The sequence below is a fragment of the Lutra lutra genome, chromosome 16 (assembly GCF_902655055.1).
Source record: "Lutra lutra chromosome 16, mLutLut1.2, whole genome shotgun sequence".
In the NCBI taxonomy this organism is placed as follows: domain Eukaryota; kingdom Metazoa; phylum Chordata; class Mammalia; order Carnivora; family Mustelidae; genus Lutra; species Lutra lutra.
The window spans coordinates 32,392,287-32,416,995 of NC_062293.1; the positions used below are offsets into that span (position 1 = coordinate 32,392,287).

At 54.5% G+C, this 24,709-nt stretch overlaps 1 protein-coding gene across 5 annotated transcripts in view; it reads right to left on the reverse strand.

The window, feature by feature from the left end:
- Positions 1–24,709, reverse strand: part of CUEDC1 (CUE domain containing 1) — an 83,141-nt gene that overhangs the window by 17,569 nt on the left and 40,863 nt on the right. For 3 of the 5 annotated variants that reach the window (XM_047707459.1, XM_047707460.1, XM_047707461.1), the window contains 2 exons: positions 12,552–12,648; positions 2,795–3,439 (listed from right to left, as the gene is read on the reverse strand). In XM_047707459.1, the coding sequence (XP_047563415.1) occupies positions 2,795–3,154 (360 nt within the window). In that variant the 5' untranslated portion in view covers positions 3,155–3,439; positions 12,552–12,648. The remainder of the gene's footprint in view (positions 1–2,794; positions 3,440–12,551; positions 12,649–24,709) is intronic. The other 2 variants (XM_047707457.1, XM_047707458.1) reach the window with 1 other exon arrangement.

The following is a 24,709-nucleotide window of genomic DNA, read 5'->3' on the forward strand; positions in this document are numbered from 1 at the left end:
CTGTTTTGTGGGCCACTGCTCTCCTTAGCCCAAATTTCCACCAGAAGAAAGAGAGAGAGAGAGAGAGAGGGGAAGACAGGGAAAGAGAAAGAGAGAGAACACTGCAAGCTCCAGTCCAGTTCACGGGGGAACCTCAGGGGCCTGGCATAGGACAGGGGCTCAGCACCTAGCCGGTGCACCCAGAGAACAGTGTTGCTTCTGTCCCCATCCCTCATTCCCTGCCCATCGGACCCTACTGCTTGGGGAGGGGATAGGGATCCAGACCGGAGCCTTGAGGCTAACTTCCTCATTGCCCACCAGGCTGGCCCCACTGAGGCTGGTTTGAGGGAGACGGTGAGGAGGGGAGAGCTGTTTCCCGAAGGAAGCTGCTTGGGGCTTCCTAGGCTGTGGCCTGTAGCAGCCCGCCTCCAGACTCAAGGAAATCAGGCCTCTGCGGGGGCCCCAGGAGGCCCCCTCCCCTCACAGCCGTGCCTGTTCCTCAGAGCAGCCTCTGGGGGCTGCAAGACCAGACGCTCATCAGAGGCTCCTGGAACAGAATGAGGAACGGCCAAGGAGGCAGGCGGCAGGCCAGGCACGCTCCAGAAAGGCTGATCCTGAGTGTCTGGGGAGAGTAACCCCAGCCATGTTCCTGGCCTCCCTCAGCCTCTCTCCCCACCACCCCACCAGCCACAGTGAGGTTGTTCTTCTGGCTCTAAAGGTGCTGAAGTTTTCAGCTCTGGGGCCCCTTGGCTTCACTCAGTGTGGGTGATGGATGCCTGCCAGGTGCTCTGGGGGCTAGGGTCTGGGCCATTGATCTGACAGGAGATATTTCTCTGTGGCAAGGATACCCCCCGGGCCAGCCAACCATCCATCAGCCCCCAGCGAGGGGCCTTTTTCCAGTCAGCAGTTAGTGTCATTCCAGCTGCTGCTCATAAATTTTCTGAAGCACTTTCCGCTAGCTGGGGAACTGCCTGCCGATGGGCCGGGCGGAGCTCCAAAGGTGGGGGTTTGAGGCAACAGCCAAGGAGGGGTGCTGAGAAGGGGCTCAATTTGGAAAGCAAGAGTCTTAGAAAAACAGAATCACACACAGTGCAGGCCTATCGAGGGGATGGTGAAGACCCCTGGAGATTCACAGGCCCTTGGGGGCCATGGACAAAGGAGGAAAGATTATGCTACCCTACCTGCCGACCGCAGAATCAATGAGACTGCGGAAAGGGTCAGAGGATGCAGAATACTCTCCTTCCAGCTCACACTTAAAGGATGTATTTGCAAACACACACACACTCACCCCTCCTTTCCACAAAGAGGATCTGGGTTTTCTGAGACTGCTTCCACTGGCTAATCCAGGCAGTTCAAAGGAGTGGTCTCCCAAGGAAAGAGACTAAAGAAACCTGTGCAAAGACAGGAGCAACATTTATTCACTCTACAGGCGTTCCCTGGGTGCCTGTTATCTGCCAGGACCATCCTGGATGCTGTAGGTGACACGGGAATGAGGCAAATGTCATTGCCCACAGTGCTTCTCCTCCACCTGGAGGGAGAAATCCCAGGCCACACCAACTAAAGGAACAAGGGCCGGTGGCCTCAGCCTGCAGGAGGGCTCTGGCTGACAAGAGAGTCCTGGATGCCTGCGGGGCTGTGTTGACCAGGAATCTGAAGCCATATCTGGGTCTAGGTTTTCTCTGTCAACGAGGATAATAATACTAACATCGCCTCACAAAGTGTAAGAGGACTGCAAGGACAGAGACATCTAAAGCCTGTGGGATGGTGCCCGGTACCAGCTGGGACTCAGCGAAGAGCAGAGTTAAATGCCATCTGCTGGGCCCTTCCGTCTTGTCCAGGGCCGCGTGTCCCAGATGCCCCCGCAGGCAGCGACCCGATCACGGGAAGGCTCTGTGTGCCCCTTCTGCACCCAGCACAGCAGGCCCTCCAGAGACCAGGGGGTCACATTTACTGGACTCAGTGGGGCCGGGTGGACCCTGAGGCACCAAGATGGTCCCCTCTCCCCCGGCGACTTCTCTGATAAAGGAGGGAACTGCTCAGAAACTGCCCACTGCCACCGCCATCATGCCTTGCTCAGAGGAATTTAACTAGTACGTCTGAGGTCACTCCTCTTTGGTTGTTCCCTAGGCTCTTTCTTCACGGCCTGGACTTTTCAAGTTCTGGGTCTCTGCGGGCTCCAGAGGTCCTGACAGATGGTCCTGCTGCCAGATCCCTCGTGACTCTCGCTCTGTTTCACCTCTGAGCCTTTGCACAAGCACTTCCCTCTGCCTTGCACACCCTGTCCCTCACTCCCAACTCTTTCTTTGGGCCTCAGCTTGGCTATCCTTTCCTCTGGGAAGCCATCCTCCTCTCCTGCTCCCACTTCTCCCACCAAAAGCACTGTGCTCCCAGCTACTATGGCCCGAGTCTTGCGAGCTCGGTGCCAGCAGAAACTCAGTCTGCTTTGGCCAAGGTGGACACCCAGAAGGGCAAAAAAGAGCCTTTCTAGGAAAATACAGGCTAGACGGCCCCAGCCTGGAATTGGACTTCAGTATGGTGGGGTAGGGCCCGAGGGTCTGCTTTTTTAACAAGCTCCTCAATTCTGATGACCCCTTAGTGGGGTCTGGTACTGTGCCTGGCACACCACCGACTAGGTGTGCCATGTTTGTTGACTGTGTGATTTCTGCCCATAAAAGGCCACTGACTGGCTTAGGTACGGGGTTCCTGCGAGAAAGCGGCTACTCGCGCGTTACAACTCAGGGCTAACAACCCACGTCCACTAAGAGGTTCGGACAGCCTCAGGCCTCGCGGTGAATGATCGGGGCCACGCCCCTACCTCCGGGGGAATGCTGTCCTCCGAGTCGGAGCTGTCCTCGTAGACGCTGCCGCCACCGCCCTCCAGGTTCATCTGAAGGAGCTGATCGATGGTGGCGTCCACTGCGCCGCTGTTGGCGCGCAGCACGCACTCGATGATGTCGTAATCCATGTTGGGGAACATGGTCTTGAAGTCGTCCATGGCCTGGTTGAACTCGAGGCGGCGCACCTGACGGGCCGGCCGGCTGTTGTTGAGCTCCTGCGAGGCAGCCGCTCCGGCCCCAGCTCCGGCCCCGCGCGCCCCCGCCGAGCCGCCCCCGCCGCCGCCGCCGCCGCCGCCGCCGCCGCCGCCGCCGCTGCTCCGGCGGAACAGGCTGGTCATTTTGCCGAGCCGCGGGGGGAAAATGTTTGCGGCCGGCGCCGAGCCCCTGCCCCCGGATCCCTGCGCCGTGGCCGCTCGCTGGGTGCGCTCGGGGGGCTCCCTCCCGCGGCTCCCGCTACCCTGGGCGGCCAGGCGGGGGCGGGGCGCGCGGGGTCCTCGGGTGGGGAGGCTAGGGCGCAGGGCCACCGGCGGCCCTCGGGGAGCGGCCCTCGCGGGGCGGCGGCATCCGGGCTGGGGCCGCTGGTCATCCACACCCCCGGGGCATCCTGAAGCCGAGGGTCCCACCTGAAACAGAGGGAGGCAGAGTCAGGGGCCATGATCCCTTTCGCACCGGAAAACATGTGCCTTTCGCACCGGAGAACAGCTTCTTTGTGCTTTCTCTCCAGCGGCAACAGTCAAAATAGCCAGGGTTCTAGCACAGGACTGCTACCTCTTAGCAAGGGCTAACTCTGGGCCGGACACCATCCTAAATGTTCTGGGTGGGCTGACTCCTGACACTCCTATGAGGTAGGTGCTAGTATCCCCCATTTCGCAGATAGGAAAATGAGGCACAAATGCTGAGGAAGTGGAGGAATTACGATTTGAACCCAGGACCATGGCCACTGGTCTCAACCACTACTCCTACTGCGGAGTAGCCCTGAGGATCTGAGGCAGGAGGGGATCTGTACAGGCCCCATCCTGCCCTCTGGTCTCTAGCCCACCCAGTCTCTGCTTCCCACATCATGGTCCCAACTTGATGATCCCACCATCACGGCCTCCAAATTGTGGAGAGTGCCATCAATCTGCATCAGAAAACTGTCCAGCCCCCTCACAACCAGGCACGTACATCACTGCCAAGGTCACATTTTTGTTAGTGCAATCAGCCTAGAGTTGAATATATCTAAAACCCTCAAATTCTGACTTTCTCATGCTTATACCAAGATTTATAGTCATTTTGTTAATTGTAGAAAAGTGGCAGCCTTAAGGGACTGTTCCATCAAAGAATACTTTTTAAGTTTGACACAACAGGTGCAAAGCTAGATTTCCTTTTCTAGGAGTTGGGGTCATCATCTTAACAGCTGACATAGAAACATTCGTGTGACCAAATCAACATGATGCTCTTGCCTGCCATGATCTCAGCTGTCAAACAGCTGGTGGGTGGTAAGAAGGACCAGAGCAGAGGAGTGTGGAAGGTGTAGGAGATGGGCTGTCACTCACCCCAAGGTCAGAAGACCTAGCACTAGCATTGATTCCTTCTGTCCCTTTGGGTCTGCCCCATGCCTAGGTTGAATGAGACTGCATATTGTTCCCCAGGGGCACCATGCTGAGATGCTAACCTCCTTCAAACCTCTGACTCCTTAGAGGAATGTGGAAATTGTCCAGGGCTCCTGTTCTGGGGCTTGTTGGGTGTGTATCTGCCCCGTCCCAGAGAGGTGGGATGTACTGAAGAATGGAAAACTAGGGGCACCTGGGTGGCTCAGGTCATGATCTCAGGGTCCTGTGATTGAGCTCTACTGGGCTCTGGGCAGGGAGAAGCAGACTCTGTGCCAAGCTGGGTCATGTCCTCAGCTCCACAGGGGAGTGCCCCTCCCCCAGCTTGCTCTCTCTCTCAAATAAATAAATAGATAAAATAGTTTAAAAAATTATGGAAAACTAGAAGCACTTGGGCCCCACGCAGCCTCTGGACACTGATGTCACAGAACTATAATCCCTCCCAGCTTCTGGAAAACACCTATTCTAACACTCTGGTGTATCTACATCCAGAGACTTTCTCTATGCCTCCACTACCGTATGTATGCATTTGTTTTATGGAAATGTGATCAAACCATAAATTCTACACAACTTCTCTTTCCACTTAATAATTTATGTAGCCATCTTCTCATGTCAGAGCGTATAGATCTCCTGCATCATTTTTAATGCCCGAATAGTATTCTGTTCACGGGGTGAAGCATGATTTATTACCCAACTTCTTTCAGCGGCTTGTCTTCCCAAACGAGCAACTCGGAGCCCAGAGAGGCCAAAGCCATTTTAGAAGGAAACACAGAGGGGTGACCTCAAATGGTCAGTCTGAGAACTGGGATGAAAATGAGCACAGGAAGGTAGCCAAGTATGACATGGCGTCCCACAGCCAGCTTTAGATACTCCATGTCTACCCCCATGTCCACATGTCTCCACCACCTCTGCCACATCAGAAGGTCAGAGGATGCTGTTCTGACTCTTCCAGAACGCTACCCTAGAGCCACCACCTTTGTCCTGGGCTCTGGAAACCTGTGCTGAGGCCTCTAACAAAGACCTCGGGAAGGGGTGCCTGGGTGGCTCAGAGGGTTAAAGCCTCTGCCTTCAGCTCAGGTCATGATCCCAGAGTCCTGGGATCCAGCCCCACATCGGGCTCTCTGCTCAGTGGGTGCCTGCTTCCTCCTCTCTCTCTGCCTGCCTCTCTGCCTACTTGTGATCTGTCAAATAAATAAATAAAAATCTTAAAAAAAAAAAAGACCTCGGCCTGCCATCTGCTATGCTGACGCCATCACACATACAGGTCAGTGCCTTGTGTTAACACCCTCTCTGGAAGTAAAGCCACCTTCTCGCTGCCCTGCAAGTAATTTATTAAGAGATAGAGGGACTTGACTCTCACTTGGCCAAGGGCAAACCCGTGGAGAAAGAAGCCAGGACCTGACCCAGCCCTGGTGGAAGAGGAAGGAAGATGATGGGGGCCACACTTCCCCCATGAGCAGCCCCCTGGATCGGCCCCTTGGGCTGTGAGCGTCAGGAAGATCCCGAGAGGCATTCCCACGCCCCTGCCGTTTACAGGAAGAATAGTGGTTCAGAGTAAGGCTGCCATCCCTGCTCTGCCACTCCCCTGCTGTGGGACCTCAGAGTGTCCTCTCCTCTCTATGCCCAGTGCCTTCACCTGTACTTATGGGACGTCGATGAGAATGAAACAAGATCATCACCCAAGTAATGCCTGGAACAGAGCGAGCTGCCTGACTGGTGTTGCCACTGCCCCAGAAGCCTGGCAAAGAGCCCGGAGCAGTCGGGACACTGGCCAAACTCTTCCCCAGAGTGGATGGGGTGGGCAAGTCCTTCAGGCCTTAGAAGTACTGCTCCTCGAAGCCCCAGGGAAGGCTGGCTGGCCTAGGCAGCTGGAGACACCACAGGTCAAGCCGCCTCCTCTTCCATTTACCCCGGGTTCGAAGCCTGGAAAAGCAGCCCTTCCTGTGTGCGCCATGATATGGCATGGCTGACAACCCTGGGCCGGCCCCACAGCCTGCTCCACATGTCGGATGAAGACCCTGACCCCCAAGACTTGTCAGAGTGGCTCAAAGCCATGTGGCCGGTAGTGGCAAAGCCTAGACTTTCCCATCACAGGTCGTCCTGCGGATGAGAAAGTGGCTCAGAAACGCTAATGGGAAGTGTGGGGAAACGGGATTCGTTGTTCAGAAATACCATCTCCACAGGGCTCTGCCAGAATGCACAGACCCCAAAGTCAAGCTGCCTATAATTACCACCAGGTGGGGCGATGCCAGCCCCCTCACCCCGTGAGGACCCTCCCTCACTGAGCTCAAGTGCAGAGTGTGAAGCCAGGGCTGAGGTAGGCTAGCATGGCTGGGAGTGGGGAGAAGGACTGTCATCGGGGTCAGTCTCATCCAGGCCAGGCTCTCTTTTGCAACCAGCATAGCTCAAATGAAAAGCAATTTAAAACACATGGAAGAATTAAGGCAGGCGACTTTGGTTTACAGGCCTGTGCCAGGCGCTTTCACATTTCATCTTTATTATAACTTCAGAGATAGACACAGTAGTCCCCATTCCACAGCTGTGGAAACCAGTTCAGAGAAGTCAGGCAACCTGCACAAAGTCACACAGCCAGTACAGAGAGAGGTCAGAATTAGAAACCCACCTCCTAGGGGCCAAAAGTGCCCAGTCAGGCTTAGAGGGCTAGGAGCCAAGGAACCTCAGAAACGCAGCCACGTGTGGCTCAGGCTCAGAAGACTGGGCACGGCCTGGCTGACATTCCAGCAGAGGAGATGTGACCTAGACAGCACTGGGGGTGGGGTGTCTGTTGGCCTGGCCCCAGAGCTGGCTCTGTGACCTTGGGGAAAGTGCTCCACTTCTCTGAACCCCAGCTGCCAGGTGCTAGCAGGACAACAGAGGGAGATAACCCCTGACCCACTTCTGAAAAGTGGAAAGAAGTGAATGAAACCCGTTGAGCCTGTTAGATGTCTTGGTCTTGGAGGCCAACTCCTCAGCTCTCCTAAACTCAGGGCTCTGAGTGACCGGGGACTGGGAAACAGAAATCCCACACCTGTCCTCCCCCAGGTCCCAGGGAGCCATACCTTCCACTTCCCCATGAAGGAATCCGGGCCCAGGAGGAGGGGGATAGCAGCCTGCCAATCCTCACTCCAAGTGAGAGGAGACAGCCAAGGCCTGAGTCACTCCTGGCCTGGCCCAGGGAGGTGGGCCAGCTGCCCAAGTGCTGTTCTCCTGACCTTGCCCAAGGTCAGTCCAGCCAGTCTCCTGCAGGACCAAGTAGGGTCCACATGGACCTGTGAGAGCCCGGGAGCAGAGTCCTGGGCTCCCACTCTGACTGGGGTCAGCAGAGCTGTGTGACCTGGAGAAATGACTTCACTTCTCTGACCTCCAGTGTCCTCATTTGTAAGAACAGGTGTAATACCACCTGGAAGGGATGTTGTGATGGAAATTCTGTGGGGGTCCGGAGCTAGTAAGCACCCAAGGAGACAAGTTGGCATGGCCTCAGGCACAGACCTTGACCCTTGGCTACACTCAGACTGAACAATCTTATCCAGTCCCGTGGCTTTAAATACCATCTACAGGCTGAATACAGGCTCCCAAATTTCTCTTGCCCGGAGGCCTCCTGGGAACATGCCCTTCAACTCAACACCACACAGCTGACCTGCTGCCCTCACTTGGATGTCCCACAGCAGCTGACATAAGGGGTCGTCCGACTTCGAGGTTCCTTCCAGACCTGCCCTGCCCCTCCCACCTTCCTCATCTCTGAACGGCAGCTCCATGTGACTCAGGCACAAAGCTCAGGCAACTCCTTAAGTGCTCGAATTCTCTTCCACCCCACACCCTGTGGCAGCAAACCCCATCTTTCCTATCTTCAAGACCATCCCAGGACCCGGCTGCAGCTCACCACCTCCGCTGCTACCACCGTGCCTGTTGGTGTCCCCCACTGCCTTCCCACAACCACCTGCAAGCCACGTGTTCCAGGGGCCTCCATCTCCTCCCAGATATCGACATGCTCCCTCCTTCCCTTCCTTCGGGCCCCTATTCAAGCATCATTTTACCAAGCACCAGCCCTATCTGCCACGTTCCCTCACTGTTTGCCCTGCTTTGTTCTCCTCATGCGACAGACCACCTGAGAGATTATATATTTCCTTATCTATGAGCATCTCTGCCACTCGGAGGACTTCTTAGTTTCCCAAGCCCTTTCTCCTCTATGTTCTCATTTAGTCCTCATGAAAAAGCTATCATTTCTATGGGGGGGTGTGTGTGTGTATGGATTATTATCCCACTTCACAGATGAAACAACTGAGGCCAAGGCAGTCAGTACCATGGTTAAGGTCCCAGAAGCCTCCTATTGCCTGACCTGAGGGCCTCTTCCCTTACAAGGCACATGAGGCTGATGACAGGATGGTCCCTTTGCCAAGCCAGTGTCAGCTCCTGGGGACAGGAAGTCAAACCCCTCAAGATCTGACTTAACATTCCATTGCCCCTGGGGAGGACCCAGCTCTGAAAGGTAGGGGGAGAACAGGAGGCCTCAGGAAGAGATGTGGGATTAGGAGGCCAGAGCTCCCAATTGCCAGTACTTTCCTTCCCCCACCCCCACCCTGTCTCCTCCAAGGAGGAGGGACTGCCAGGGGTCAGCTCTGTCTCCGCACACTTCTGGCTCCCTCCTCTGAAAATCCCCCAGGGACAAGGGACACACCAGATCTTGTGATCCATCTGTAATTGCTGTGATCCCGCCCTGCAGAAGGGAACTCACTGGCCCTTCTCGCCTCAGGTCTGGGCCCAGCCCAGTGGCACCGCCATGCCAGGCCACTAGGTGGTGTCCCAGGGCCCAGGCTCCAGCTGCTCCCCTGGAAAGGGCAGACAGAGCAGCTTCTCTCCCAGAACCCAAAAATCGCCCCACCCCCACCTTGGACTAAAAAGGAGAGGAACCAAACCAGCCCCAGGGTCTCAGAACCCAACACTGGAAGAGCTTCAGAATAGTTTATTCTCCAAGTGGGAAACATGAGGCACACACATGCCACCAATTTCGCGCCCCCGTCCTTGGCAGACATCACGAATCTATCCAGGTATTGCTATTGTCCTGTGGAGCCCACAGAGCCCTTCACCAAGTGATTAGAATTGGCACGCGAGATGCACCCTGCTTGCCAGCCCTTTCTTTCCCGGACGAGAAGACAAGGTCCCGGCTTACTTTGTCTCATCAGGAATCCGGGCTGCAAAAGCCAGCGGGGCCAGAATGAGGTCATATGACCCCTGGGACGCTTGTGTAACCATGGTTAAGTCCCGGGGAAACCTCAAGTGGGTAATGGCAGCGCTAATGGAGAGGCTGCCGGGCAGCCGAAGGGCAGCTGCCTCCTTGTCCAATTGTCACCCCAGTCGCCATGGGGGCAGGGCACAGGGAGGACAGCTCAGCATCTGGGCTTCTGAGCTGGAGAGGCCCCCAAAGGGGGCAGAAAGGAAGGTGGGGGCCCAAGAGACGAAGAGAGGCTCTTAGGGTCTGCGTGTGGGTGCGGGCGCACGAGGGTGTCAGTGTGTGTGTGTGTGTGTGTGTGTGTGTGTGTGTGTGCACTCGAGCCCGAGCGCCCAGCCAAGAGGGGGAGGGGCAGCACTGACAGAGGCGCCTTGTCCTCCTGCCCCTGCACAGGCTTGTTTTCTTCCCAAGCTATTAATGTCGCTGCAGCTTCAAAAGCCGGGTGACCTTTAAATGCCGAGCCTCCTGCTCCTGCCCAAGGCGTGGTAAAGGCTTAATGGAAAACTCAACCGGCCACAGCTGCTGGGGTGACGGCGACAAAGCCAGTCTCATTCTGAGGGGACCGGGCCGTGGGGCAGCCGCACCTGTGCCCACCTCTGGGGGCACGATGAGCACAGTGCAAGGGGAAAGGAGGCCTGGTTGGACCTGAGAGAAGCAAGAGGAAGAGGAGGAAAGACAGACTCAGCAATACCTCGCCCTGCTTTGTGACCTTGGGTTGCCCACTTAACCTCTCTGGGCCATGCCCTATCATTTAGTCCAATCTAAGCCTGGGGCAGAACAAAAGTCCCCCTTTCCAGAAAAAAATCTTTTAAAAATCCATAGAAGAAAAAAGAAAGAAAAGAAACACAGTTGCTTACCTAATTTTTCTCTTTCTTGTCTCAATTTCCATGGCCAGGTGTGTAGGCAAGGGGAGCTAAGGTAGGGCCTAGGCAAGAGGTTTCAAAGGAAATTAATAAGGTCCCTCCCCTAGGGAAGGACTGGTCCTGGAGCCTCAATCCCAAGGACACCTTTGTCCCTCCCTGGGGATCCTGAGGCCCCAGTACAGGGCTGGGCTGCCATAAAAGGCACCATCAAGAAGCCCCTTCTGCATTCCAGCTGAAAAGTCCAAGATGAAGCTCCTCAGGCATGAGTAACATGGTATTTGACTCATCTTGGTCGGATAATGGTCATAGTAGGAATGATACTCTAACACTATTGCTGGCTTCCTTCCAAGCCAACCCTATTCCAGGTGTCTTCTGCATGTTCACTCTTATCATCCTCTCTCTGCAGCTCTGCAAGGTGCATACTGTCCCTGTGATTTCTACTTTATGGACAGAAAAATGAAGCAGAGAAAGGTCCAGGGACTTGTTCAGGTCACACAGCTAAGTGGCCAAGACGACATTTGAGCCTGGGAGGTCTGACTCCAGAATCACGCTATAAATCCATCCACCACCCCTGCCCCCCCACCCTCCCGTATTCCTAGAGTTGAGCACAGAGCCAGGCATGTGGCAAGAACTCAAGTAAACTGGAAGTGCATCCTCAACGGGGCAGCAAAGTTGCCCTGGGGGAGGCTGGGGTGCCTAGGGCCCGTGTTGGGAGAGCAAGGGAAGAAAAAGGAGAAGTTTGCAGTTTGCAGGCAAAGCCTTATCCTAAAGGAAGGACCATTTCCTTACAAAAACCTTTTCGCACTCCACCAAGGTTGTTTAGTTGCCGAGAAGACCAACTGTTTTCTACTTCGACCTGAGCTTCTTAAAAACTACTTCCACAACAATCCCTCTCTCCATCAACAAATTCTATCAGCTTAGCCAAGACACTCAACCCAGGAGCCTGTGAGGAGATCAAACGTCTGTGGACAGAAGGGGTGCTGCTCCCCACTGCCCTACTCAGGGGCCACACCCCGGAGGAACCCCTCTGGGTTGACAACAACATCTGTGTACCTGGGACCAGGTCAGTAGCCCAGACTCAGAGAAGGGAGCCACTGGCAGCTCAGGTGCAGGCCAGAGAAGCTGGGCTAGTTCCAGGCATGAGCTCATGCTGGCCCAGGTCCATCTTCTTGGGAAAGAGGGGCCAGTGGCCCCTCCCTGGGCCTCTCCTTCAGGCAGTTGGGCTGCAGGTCCCTCCAGAAGCAGGGCCTGCATAGTCTGGGGCTGAGCTCTCAAGTCTGAACAGTCCCAGATGTCTCTGAGCCCCTGGGACAGGTGGTCAGTCAAGGATGCCACACAACTGAGTATCTGAGAGTGCCCAGGGAATCCAGGCCAAGGAACCAAGATTAGGGAGGGGTGCTCAGGGTGAGCAGGGGAGCATCCTGGGAACAGAAGTCCGACTCCTGCCCCCTTGCCCCCACACTAATACACACTGTGCACTCACCCACTGATCCATGAAACCCAATTCTATGGAATTCATATACTATGTATCATGGAAGGATACATTTTTTGTTTACAACAGTGAACAAAAAATGAGGCCTCTCTATACGTGTCCCTGCCCAAGACCCATGGCTAAGGGGAACAAGGCAAGGCAGTACTGGACTACAGTATATGTGTATACATATGTGTATGTATGGAGAGGACATTCACAAGAAACTGATCCTATAGGTTTCTGCTGGGAGGAATTAGGTCATAAGGGACAGATCGGGGAAAGTTTTCTCTGTAAATCTTCGTATATCTTTTACATTTTGATTCATGTTCATTCATTGATTTAAAAATAAAATAAGCAGATCACCTGTAAAGAATAGCAAAAGGATAGCAATGCCAGTGATTTTTTCATCTTTTTGCCTATGTATATTATCTACAACAGACATGATTCAGTTTTTAAAAATCATTATAGCAAATGTCTATGAGTGCTAACCATGTGCCATATACTTTCTAAGCCTCCAAGTAAAGGAATTATAAGACCCACTTTACAGATAAAGAAACTAAGGCCCAGAGAGTTGATATCACTTACGTGGGATCACACAGTCAATGACGGAGCCAGAATTTGAATCCAAACGGCAGAGCCCCAGAGTCCATGCTCTTCTTAACCTCCTCCTTACACTGTCTCTCTAATTAAAACAAAACAAAACAAAAACTGAATGATGACAAGAAAAAAAATCTTAAGAAAAAGCAAACCACAAAGCCTGTAGGACTTTAGAACTTTTGTAATCCTTTTGAGTTCCAACTCCATCCTTCCTGCCTCCACTTGCCCAGCAGGCCTTCGCCAGTCCTGCCTCAGTGGAAGCTGGGCACCACTCCTCCCCCCAGGGCTCCCTCCTGCTCAGGGGCCCGTCCACCTCCTGGTGGCCTCGCAGGAGAGAATGAAGGGCGGTGGGTAAGGCAGTGGCCGATGCCGCCGCTGTTCCAGAGGTCAGACCACAGCGTGAGGGGGTCCTCCGGGGCAGGGCAGGGCCAGGTCTGGCCTGGCAGCTCCTTGCAGAGGGGAAGCCGCATGTTGGTTGTGAACACTGCAGAGTCAGGGGTAAGAGGCTGCAGAACATGTCGTCACAGAGGAGCTTTAGCTCTGGGCCAACCTCAGCTTTCATTCTGATCACCACTGCTTGGGTGAGTGGAGCTTCTCTGACTGAGTTTCCTCATCTGTAGAATGGGACACCTGTTCCTCTGAGGACGGGTTCCCCTCCAGGGGGATTATTGCGATGGGCACACACAGGCTCCACACAGATGCTCTAAGCCTGAAGAAGCTGTTAGTAAGGCCCCAAGGCCACACACTTCTCTGGGGCTGAGTCTAGAGCCTGGTGCAGGAGTCAGGCCTGGCTGGGGTTACAGAGGGGGGACAGTATGAAGCACAAAGGTCTCCCAGCAGGGGCCTCCAGGACCTCAACGTGGGGGGCCCTGGGGCCCCTGAGTGGAGCACGGAGCTAGCCAACAGCCCCATTCCTGCCCATACTCTGCTATGCATCCTAGGGGAGAATGGACTGGAATATACTGGGGCCTGGGTGGCCCAGACCTCCCAGTACTCCTGGGGGCCTGCCCCCTAGGGGAGGGGCTCCTGGCCATCCCCAGGGGTGAAGGAACGCAGGCACACAAGCTGACTGGCCTTCTCAGAAGAGCCTCTGGCAGTTGAGGAATGCAGGCCCAGGGCTGGGGAGCAGAGCCTTGGGGAGGAGGTGGTTGGCCCTGAGCTTCAAAGGAACAGGCAGCAGCTGTGGCTGGGAAGGCCTCGGCCCTCCCCCCTCTGGCAGCCAAGACACCATCAGAAATTCCACCCCAGCAAGAAGGGCCGGCCCAGACAGCAGATGGGATTGCTTAGAGCCACTTACCAGGCCAGCTACTTTCCCCGACCACAGGCTGCTCCCCCTCCTCGCCGCAGCTCCTTCTCAGTCTGCACAGCAGCCGAGCTCCCTCCCAAGGCCTGCGGCGCCCAGAAGCCAGCCGCCGCCGGGCATCCACTCCAGACCTGAGGCCCTCCCTTGTCTACACCGCCTCACCTCCATACAGACACGTGCCCACCCGTGCCCTCGGGAGAGGCCTGGAGAGGACAGCGGGAAGAAATCACATGTTCTCACTTCCAGATGGTGCCTGTTGCCAAAGGTGGCAGAGCTCCTGGGCCTATGATTTGATCCCAGCTGGGATTTGAACCCAGACTCCTGGGCCAGTGCTCCCTGTCCATGTGGTGCACGCACTAGTGACGCCAAAGTAGCTCGCATGCGACATGCACCAGCTCCCTCAGACCCGTTCGCTCATGAGGCCACGGGACAGCGACAACCTTCATTAGGTTTTTCCTGAACACTCCCCTCTGCCCCCAGGTGCTCAGTCATTCCTCTCTTCACCCGACTCCGAATTAAAATTACAGCCACACTCTCCTCCATAACCCTAAGGGCCCCCTGTGCGAGCCACTCCCTTCACTAGGCTGACGGCAGGGCGGCAGGAGGCGTCCACCTGTGCCCAGAGTGTCTTTTACAGTGTCTGGGGCAGCAAAGGTGAGTTCAGGTTGACCTGACCCACCCCAGCGCGGGCCAGAACCAGAGGCACCGCCTTCCCAGTTGCTGGCAGGATCAGCACCTGGAATGTAGCCCAGGGAAGGGCATCGGGCCAGTGGGGCTTGCCAGCCCTGGCCCTCAAATCTGACAGTCAGAGGAAGGGGGTGGGAACTCTTGGGGGCCCCGTAACCAGCTCTCTTTGCCTCCAGGGGTCTCAGTCTCCACCTCTAGAAAACAGGAAGAGCCCCTAATGAGTCTCACCTCTCCCACCACTGAAACCTCCCAGGGATGCAAGGACATGGAGGGGTTGGGGGTGGATTAGGGCCAGAGAAAGGTACTACTGTACTAGGTACAAACCACGAGGTCTGCAAAAGGAAGTGGCTGTATTCCAGTCCCCCAGAGCTGGAAGGACTTGTACCCTTTCTTAGCTATAGAACCAGAACCCCTTCCCACCCCTCTCCTCACATGAGACCCTCAGCAAAAGTCTGTTCTATAAGGACACTAAGTCTCTCAGCCCCTCCCCTCCCCCAGATGTTACACATAATCAGAGAACCTGTCATTTACAGAGTGCGGGTTAATCGTCCACAAGCATCTAGCACTGTCCATCACGGCCTTCTACCAGTGTCAGAGCCATTTTACTGAGTTATGTGTGACCCAGAGGTTGTCCAGGGCTGGGCCACATCCAGCCCGTGTGGCCTTACATGGCAGAGCCAGCATGCCTGTCAAATCTTCCGACATACTGGTTCCTCTCGAGGGTTTTAAAGCTCGGGTTCAGCCCCCGCGCTCTTGTCTCCTGAGCTGTTTGCAGCTCTGCCTTTTTCCCCTCTTGCTTCCAGCCTGCTCTTGGGAAATGTTAATGTGCTTTTCTATCAGTCTCAGAAGCAAACACTCTTTGCATTAAAGCCCTGTATCTCAGAGGGGAGTGAGACTTCATCAGACTCCCCTGAGGTGTTTGCTAAAAACACATATTCTCCACCCCACTATTAAATCAGAATCTCGGGGGAGGGGGTGCTGGGAATCTGCTTTTTAACAAGCTCTTCGGATCATTCTGATGCCCAGTAAAGTGTGAGGACCCCCAGCTCACAGGGTGATGCAATATAAAGCTCTGGATTCTAGTTTTAGTGCCATGACGAACCAGCCGGCTGACCTTGGGCAGGTCACTTTACCTCGGGGGCCTCCGGCTTCCCATCTGAAAAACGGGCAAGGAGGACTGAGATGATCTCCAGGCCCCTCTACCCACTGACAGCCTCTGTGTGTGCCCTAAGTCCCCAGATGGTTCCCAGGGGTCTGGACTGAATTTTATGGCCCGTATACTGTAGGCACGCATTAAAGAGAGTTCCAGTAGGACTGATTTAGGGAGATCTGCAAAAATACCTTCTCTCTGGCTCCAGGCCCTAAACAAATGACTTTTGGATTATCCATGACACCTCCCCCTCTCCCAAGCACCTACTTGCTTCATTCCAGCCGGAGACAACCAGGATTCTATAAACACTGGGTCTGCACACCTGGGCTTAGTCAACAGTCAGCAAACAAAGGCTCTGTCAAATCACCCCACGAGCCCAGACTCGCACCCGCTCTGTCTCTCAAGGGGAAGAACCCAGCCTGGGATGTGCGGACCCTGCATGCCCTTCCTCCATCACAGAGTGGGCATGAGGGGCTGGCTCGGACAAAAGGCGTGGCCAGAACAGCCCCAGCCTATGGTGGATTGCAAGGTTTATCCAGACTTAAGGGCTGTGAGGCAATAGTCTGGGAAGCAGCCAGCAATCTCTGGGACGCTGGAAAAGCAGCTGGCTGTTCCTTAGTCCCTAGGTTCCTTGTTGGTCACCCCTTAACTCACAATGTATCTAGCAAGTGCTCAAGCATTGCTTGCTGGCTGTAAACATAGGTTTGATTTCGTCCTTCAAGGGCTATGTATACATAACAGTGGAGCTGTGGGGATTATCAGGCCCACAGACACAGGGTGAATTCAGATTCCTGCCACCTTTGCAGACGGTGAAGCTATGTGTGCTCCCGCCAAATTAACCAAGGGGGAAGGATGAGCAGGCAAGGAGAGAACGGAAGCCCAGCTTCTACAGTGGGACACAGCCGGGAGTTCCAGCTATGGTCTGCTGACCCTCCTCATTTAAGGATACTGAAATGGATTATTTTCTCACTCTGAGCACGCCAACTGACCCAAATGGTGGTGCTTTAAGTGTGCACCGTACTTCACAGTTTACAGCACAGTTACAGTACAGTGCAGTTTACAGTACAGTACAGTACAGGGGGGCGGGGGGCGGGGGAAGAGGGGGGCGAGCCGCGGGGAGGAGGAGTCCACCAGCCCTTTCCCATTCTGCCAGGCTCCAGGCTGGGCACGTCCCATGTGGCAGGGACCCACTCTGGCCCTGTGTGAGGCACTTCACCTACACGGGATCCTCGGAACAACCCCGCAGGGTAGGAAGCAGATTATCTGGTAGATGAAGAGACTGAGACAGACACAGAGGAATTAACTCGCCTGCGGTCTCACAGTCAGGAAGTGGCGAGTCAGGATTCTTCCCCAAAGCCCACATTCCCAACCACTTACCGCACTGACACTGAACTTACACTGGTGGGTCTCTGATCTCTGCGTGGGCAAGGGGAGAAACAGGCTCCAATGGTCCCCCCTCCCCCTGCCCCGGGGTATCCTGGAGCAAGAGCAGAAGCACTGTGTGGAGGTGGCCCCGGAGCAGGAAGCAGAGCGGAGGTGGGAAGACTGAGTCGTCCCGCCACAGGCCTCCTCTGCCACAGCTGCCCCAGGCCCAGAGGAACCAGCACCAGGCTCCCTCTCCCACCCCCAGCAGGACCTCCCTGTCTGGGGCCTGGTCTGTCCTCAACACTCAGCTGCAGGCCCCACAGGAGGAAGTGGCCACACTTGAAAATCATTGCCATGCGGGGCTGAACTTGGGGCTTTTATTCTTGAGCAAGGGCAGTCTCATTTCACTTTCAGGAAGGAGCCGGGAGGGTGGGGCCGCTCGGCATTGCACAACTAAGACAGGCTCAGACACACACGGGTCCGCTGTGGAAGTCTGCTTAGACAAGCGGGAAAGTAGTATCAGACCCACGGCCTCTCCCCCATGGCAGGTCTGCACAGAGACCGGACACAGGCCAAGCCATCCTCCTGCTTTTTATTTATTTTTTAAATATTTGTAAAAAGATTTTATTTATTTATTTGACAGAAAGAGAGACAGTGAGAGAGGGAACACAAGCAGGGGGAGAGGGAGAAGCGGGCTTCCCGCTGAGCTGGGAGCCTGATGTGGGGCTGGCTCCCAGGACTCCAGGGTCATGACCTGAGCCGAAGACAGATGCTTAAGGACTGAGCCACCCAAGTACCCTTGTCCCCCTGCTTTTTGAATCAAGGCCTTGTGGTCAGTCATCACAGCAAGCCAAGTAAAAGAAGGAAGAGTAAGGTAGCAGAGGCAGGATGAGAACTGAGGCCTCCAACCACCCTGGGCAGAGGGTGTGAGCAGGGGAGCCTTGGGTCTGAGAGAGGGACCACTTGGCCACATCTGGCTGGGAGGGGCAGCCCCAGCACTGGGAAAACCGCCTACCTATGCCTCCTGCCCTTTCGAGAGCACGGCATCCCCCCCAACCACACAGGTGCCACGCAGGTGCCTCATGGCCCCGGCCCTCCCCTAGACGCAAGGGAAGGACAGCAAACAGCCCACAGCAGTGTCTAGAGCAACTTTGTCTGGGGGCAGCTCTTCTCTCAAAGAGTCACCTCTTGCTCCCTCCTCCCGGAGGCGGTGGTGGGAGGGATGGGAGAAAAGTCAGTCAAAGGAAATGCTTTTTAAAAAGTAATACAAGAATAAACCAGGTTTTGAGCAAGTCCCATAGCCCTTGGAAAAAGGGCTGTCCTGAGATCCCCGGGAATGGTCCCCTGTTCCCCTCCCCACCTTGCACAGTTCAGAGGCGAAGGTTTTCACCTTCTCCCCTCCTGCGCCTCCTCACAGCTTCACCTCCAGACCCTCAAGGAAATGGGATCCTTGTCCTTTGTCAGCTACAAAGTAAACAGCTCTCTGGGGGTTTGCCCTCCTTGGCCAGGAGGGGTCCTCTCCCACTCTCAGGCAACCGGGGGCTCCCACCCTCCCTGAGCTCTGCTGGGGGGGCAGAGAGTTCAGGAGAATGCACGGGTTCAGGGCCCGCTGGCAGGGGCAGGCCACCCACCAGGTCCAGCTCACCCCCCTCAAAGCCGCTCTGTTTGTAAAGGGCTTTCGGGGACAGGAAGCAATAAACAGAGTCAAGCGGCCAAGATGCAGGGGCTGATTATGCAGTTTATGGATTTTCCAGGCCGCTTTGTACTCTCCCACCAGCTGCCTGGGGCTCTGCAGAAAAAGGTGCTGGCAAAAGACGGGCCGGTCCTTGGCTTGAAAGGTGGACTTCTGCCAGGCCTAAACTGGGTCTTTCCTAATGGGGGGGGGTGGGCACTGGATGTCTTGCCCGTCCCCACAAACACCTTCTCAGTGCCATACACCACCAGAGCCCAGACTCTCTCTCTCTCACCAGCCCACTGCTCACCTCTCCACCCAGCTCTAAGTTACTTGACTCCCCGGAATTCCCAGAGGGGAGGGCGTGCCTGGCCAAGACGGCCCCTTCCAGAAGGTGGGTGGCCCTCCCTCCCAAAGCCGCTCACAGCTCAGCTCAGCTTAGCCTAGCGTGGCCGCCCTGGAAGTGGAGAGTGAGTTGGGAATACCTGAGCCCGGTGGGGAAGGGGGTTCTGGGCAGCAGGGCCTCCCCAGTACCAAGCTCAGCTCTCATTTTCCCCCAAACAGGCTGTGATCCCGTGAGACGGTGGCCCATGTGGGCAAGCTGGGCAAGGCAGTAGGCGCAGAGCAGTTGGCAAGAGCGACAAGGGGACAAGGGGGAGCACCCCCACTCGTCTCTCAGGACACGCTAACCAATAAATAACATGAGACACATGCCCAAAATGGAAGAGCATGCGGCAGAGACCTTCGGGGGCCAACACGGAATGACACGAAAGAGCCAAATGAGTGGGCCTTGTGCCCACCACGCTGGTTTTGCGGAGGCGTCTGGTGTGTGTCTCGGGACAGGCGCGCACAGCAGACCCTAAGTAGCGGTTATCTTAGAGGTGGGGCTGCGGGAGGGGTTCGCTTCTGTATACTTCCCGCGGCTCTGCGTCCTTTGAAGTTTTTCCACAAACAGGCATTATCTCTGTAGTTTGAAATTAAGAATTTAAAAAAATAATAAGGTGCACTGCCGGGCGGATGGGCACGCATGGGGGAAAACAGTTTGGTAGCTCCTTACAAAGGTGAACACAAAATTACCCTATGAGCTAGCGATTCCACTCCTAAGGCGTAAACCCAGAAGACCTGGAAGCAGCGAGTCAAACGGATACGTGTAGACACAACCATGTTCAGAAGAACATTATTCACACTGTCCCAAAGGCAGAAACCACCCAGTGTCCATCCACAGATGAACGGATAAGCAAAATGCAGTGTACACATAAGGGAAAAAGGGGAGTATTCCTCAGCCATAAAAGGGAATGAAGTTCTGACAGATGCTCGAAAACACGCTAAAAGCCAGACACAAGAGGACAAAAGCTGTATGATTCCACTTCGACGAGTTACCTAGAACTGACAGATTCCTAGAGACAGAAACTAGAATAGAGGCTACCAGAGGCTGAGGGAATGGGGGAAGGAAGTCTTTGTTCGATGAACAGTTTCTGTTGGGGATGACGAACAAGTTCTGGAAATGGATGGTGGTGATGGACGTCTATACAGTGAACAGACTTAATGCCACTGAATCGCCCCCTAAAAATGGTTAAAATGGTAAATTTCATGATATATGTGTGTGTGTGTGTGTGTGTGTGTGTGTATTTTATTTATTTGTCAGAGAGAGAGAGAGAGAGCACAAGCAGGGGGAGTAGCAGGCAGAGGCAGAAGCACAAGAAAAAGAACTAAAGGGGCTCCTGGGTGGCTCAGTCAGTTAAGCATCAGACTTGATTTTTGGCTCAGGTCGTGATCTCAGGGTTGGGAAATAGAACCCTGCAGGCTGTGTCGGGTTCCGAGCTGGGCGTGGAGCCTGCAAGGGACTCTTTCTCTCTCTCTCTCTCTATGAAGGAAGGAAGGAAGGAAGGAAGGAAAAAAGGAAAGAGAGACAGAGAGAGAGAAAGAAAAAGAACTGAAGACTTAAAGTCAGGCAGGAGGAGGCGCTGAGGGGTAGAATCGCCAGAGTCACCAGACAGAAGGGGGCGCTCCTCGGGCTCCCCAGACAGAGGGCAACCAGCACACAGGAAATCCTGCCGGCACAGAGGGCCTCTGTCCAGATCCACATGGAGCAGGCCAGGAGACAATGAGGACTGTTGATGAGGACTGTTCATGTGACCTGCAGAGAGTCCCACAGGCCATGGGGCCACAGGGAGACAGCAGTGCAGGGGTACTTTCTGGAATGTTTGGAAGTGGTGGGTCATGACACACTAGGCAACGGTTAGCATGCTGGAAAATGAAACACGCCTCTGAGAGCTCGGGCTAGAAAGAGAGCAGAGAGGAGAAAGGGCTTGCAGGGCCTGCAGGGAGAGAGGAGGAGTGAACAGAAGGAGACTAGAGACAGAGTAGAAGAAGAGGGTGCTCTGCTGGCAGAAGTGACTCCTTCATTCATCCAGCAAACATCACAGGGCGTTTCCAGGCCCTGGATGCTGGGGAAACGGAGGCCAGGGCAAGTGGGTAAGGGAACCAACTCATCTGATGAATACCTAGTGCCCCTTCAGCACCACCACCCACCTTGCTCAAAAATATATACCTATATAAAGCCAAGAAACCCAAAACTGCCCCCAGTCCTCCACCTTTTTCTGGAAAGTAAAAATGTTTCTTACTTGAGGCTAAGCTGTTCAACTAGGAAGTAAGATCAAAACCTCCCGTGTGGGCTGGTTAGCCCGGTAACTGCACCGCAGTCACGGCCAGTGCGCCCACTGGTCAGCTACCAGGCATCTACAGGGACCAGATTCTTTCCTGCTGGAGGGGAGAAGCAGGGAGCCCCACAGGCATGCCAGGGCGGGACTCCGGGCTTTGAGGCCTGTGACTGCTGGACTCGGACTGCCCAGGTGCAGCGTTTCCGGAGGTCCTACCCCGCTCAGCTCCGATGGCACAAGGACAAAGAGAGGCCATGCGTGGGGGCGCATTTGAGGTCAGCAGCAGCTCTGCCTCACTCAAGAGAAGAACATTTAAACAGTGTACTTTCTTAAAAAAGGACATTGTATCCAGGGCCTTCCTGAAATGTGTAATGTGTGTACGTGGGCGCGGAGGAAAGAGGGTGGCAGGCAGTTCTGAAACATCTCGACTTAGCCATTGTGTCTTTCTCAGAGACCCACTCCTTCTAGAACTGTGCTGTCCAATAAGGAGCCACTCATCACCTGGGCCAGTCTAAGTTTCAATTGTAATTGACTGAAATGAAATGGGATTTAACATTCAGTTCCTCCGTCATTACCACCACATTTCAGTTGTTTACTGGCCATCCAGGCTAATGGCCATCACGTTGAGCAGGATATTTTGGAACGTTACCAACACTGCTGGAAGGACTATCAGACAGTGCTATTCTGGAACCTAAAGGGGAGCCCCTCCTCCTTGGCAGTATGAAGCCCTGGAGCCCTTTGTGACAACTGTCTGGGGGAGACCAAGGACTGTGGGCCACTGATCCCCAAAAGAGGAGTCCCTCCACATCCTTCTGGGAAGGGTGGGTAAGGGCAAAGACCCCTTCTCCTGAGCAGGGGTGAGCACTAGTTTCTCCTCACTGATGTCCTCAGCCTCTGCCAAGCTCAGAGCCTTGGCCTGCTTCTAAGAAACCTGCCAGTCCAGGCAGAGAGAGGCAGAGTCCAGCTAGAAACCCAAGTCCCAGTTCCAAACCACACTTCTGGGCCTCAGAAGTCCAGGGTCAGAAAAAGCCCTCTAGTATGTCTGCCTGGAGAAAGGGTGTGCTTACATCACAGGGCTCCTCCACTGTCCCCTTTCCTAGGTACACCCCATGATGGCCCTGGCACCACCTCTCCGGGCTTGTCTAGAGCAATGGGAAGGAGTCGGAGGAAAGAGGGGCCATGTGTGGGAGTGGGTGGGGAGGCTAAGGGCTTAGAAAGAAAAGAACCAGTACTTTACAGAAACAGATGGACCAGGCTAAGGAAGGGGATTCTGAGAAGTGAGTAATGTTGAGTGTTTGGGTCTGTGTCTTTTTTTTTTTTTTTTTAAAGATTATTTATTTATTTATTTGACAGACAGAGATCACAAGCAGGCAGAGAGGCAGGCAGAGAGAGAGGGGGAAGCAGGCTCCCTGCAGAGCAGAGAGCCTGATGTGGGGCTAGATCCCAGGACCCTGGGATCATGACCTGAGCCAAAGGCAGAGGCTTAACCCACTGAGCCACCCAGGCACCCCTGGGTCTGTGTCTGTGAACCAACCACAGAGAGCAAGACTGGTCAGGGCACCTTGCAGCTTTGCACACGCCACACACATTTCATGGCTGACACACGTGCACTCCTGACCTGACCAATCTCCTTCAGAGCTTCCCCATTTCAGGCAAGGGGCATCCATCACCGTTGTCCCCACAGCACATCTCAGCTGGCCCTCAAAGCCAACCAAAACGGAACCCATAAATCTGCAGTTGTTGGGGTGGCTCAGTTGGTTGGGCATCCGCCTTCAGCTCAGGTCATGATTCCAGAATCCTGGGATTGAGCCTCACATCAGACTCCCTGTTCAAGCAGGGAGCCTGCTTTTCCATCTCCCTCCACCCCTCCCCTGACTGGTGCTCTCTCTTTCTCAAATAAATAAATCTTAAAATAATAATAATAATAATAATAAAAAGAACAAAGAAAACTGCCCTAACCAAATGTAAGCTTAATGAATTATCATAAGACAACACCTTGTAAATATCCCTGTCAAGAAAGGAGACGTGCCAGACACTGCCAGACCCCTCCCCATGTCACACGCTGACTTCTGTAGTCATCACTTCCTTGCATTCCTTTACTCTCCAAATGTACATCCCTGGACACTGCGATATGATTAGTTGTGAATGTCATTTGTCCTTTAAGTCTATCTTAATCTATGGCTCGCCCCATCATCTCCTTTTTTTCCTTGTAATTTGTGAGCTGACACATCCAGACTGTGTGACTATTGCCTTTTCTACTGTCTGAAGGTCATGGACTAAGTTTCCTTTTCTCTCAGGGCCTCGCTTACTCCTTCCTTACCAGCACCGCCCTGGCCAACTTACAGGAGCTCCTGTGACCATAAGAAGAGATAGCCTGAAAGCACATCAGGAAATGCTTATGCTATTTTGTCAAGCAAAGAATGCAGTATACAAATGAATACAGAATGCTATGCTTTCAGATCCACCAAGGAAACGTGCATGGGAAAAAGGGACAGCAGGAAACACGCCTTCTATCAATGCTTGTCTTGGACGGTAGATTTCTGTTTCTCTTCCTTTGCTTCTTTCTTACCTTTTTCCATGACCAGCCTATAGCAATACGATAGGACACACGTCATTTTAAACATTTTAAAGAAAAGGGTGCACGAGGCCAAATATGCTACCAGGCCTGTCCACTATCCCGTCACAGGGCCATTTGGCTTTGCTGTCTGTCCCCAAGGCCACCAACAGTGCGGCTGAGATCCGCAAACCTCAAGCTCATGCCGCATCTGCTCCTCTGATGCCTCCCAGCTGCCCTTCCTGTCCCTGTCCTGTCTTTTGTCTGTGCCACCAACAGAAGAACTCATCTAAAACAATGGATGTTGGCTTCCCGGCTCCCTGTCACTCTTAGGAGGCTCAGACCCCTTCCCTTGTCTGCATTAGCTCTCCCCACGTTCACCCCCAGTGTGGGCTGAACACACGCTGCTGGGCCCCAGCCCCAGAGCTCCTGATCCCTAGGTCCCTCAGGGCCAAGAAGTTGTGTGTCTAATGAGCCCTCGGGCGATGGTGATGCCACTGGTTCCAAGACCGCCGTCTAGAATCCTCACCACTGTCCTCCTAAGCAAGCCCTGTCCAGCCTTCAAGAGCTAGTTCGAGCTCCCCTGTCCATGCGGCGGGCTCCTGCAACACCCAGGACTGGTCTCCCTCTTTTCTTCCAGGCCACCCCCAGCACTGAAGGTGTTCTGCTCATCTGGGAAAGGGGAGAGAGCGCTGAGGGGCTGTGAGGGTGGGCAATGGGACAAGGTACCCCTCCTTCCCCTCGTAGCGGCTCTT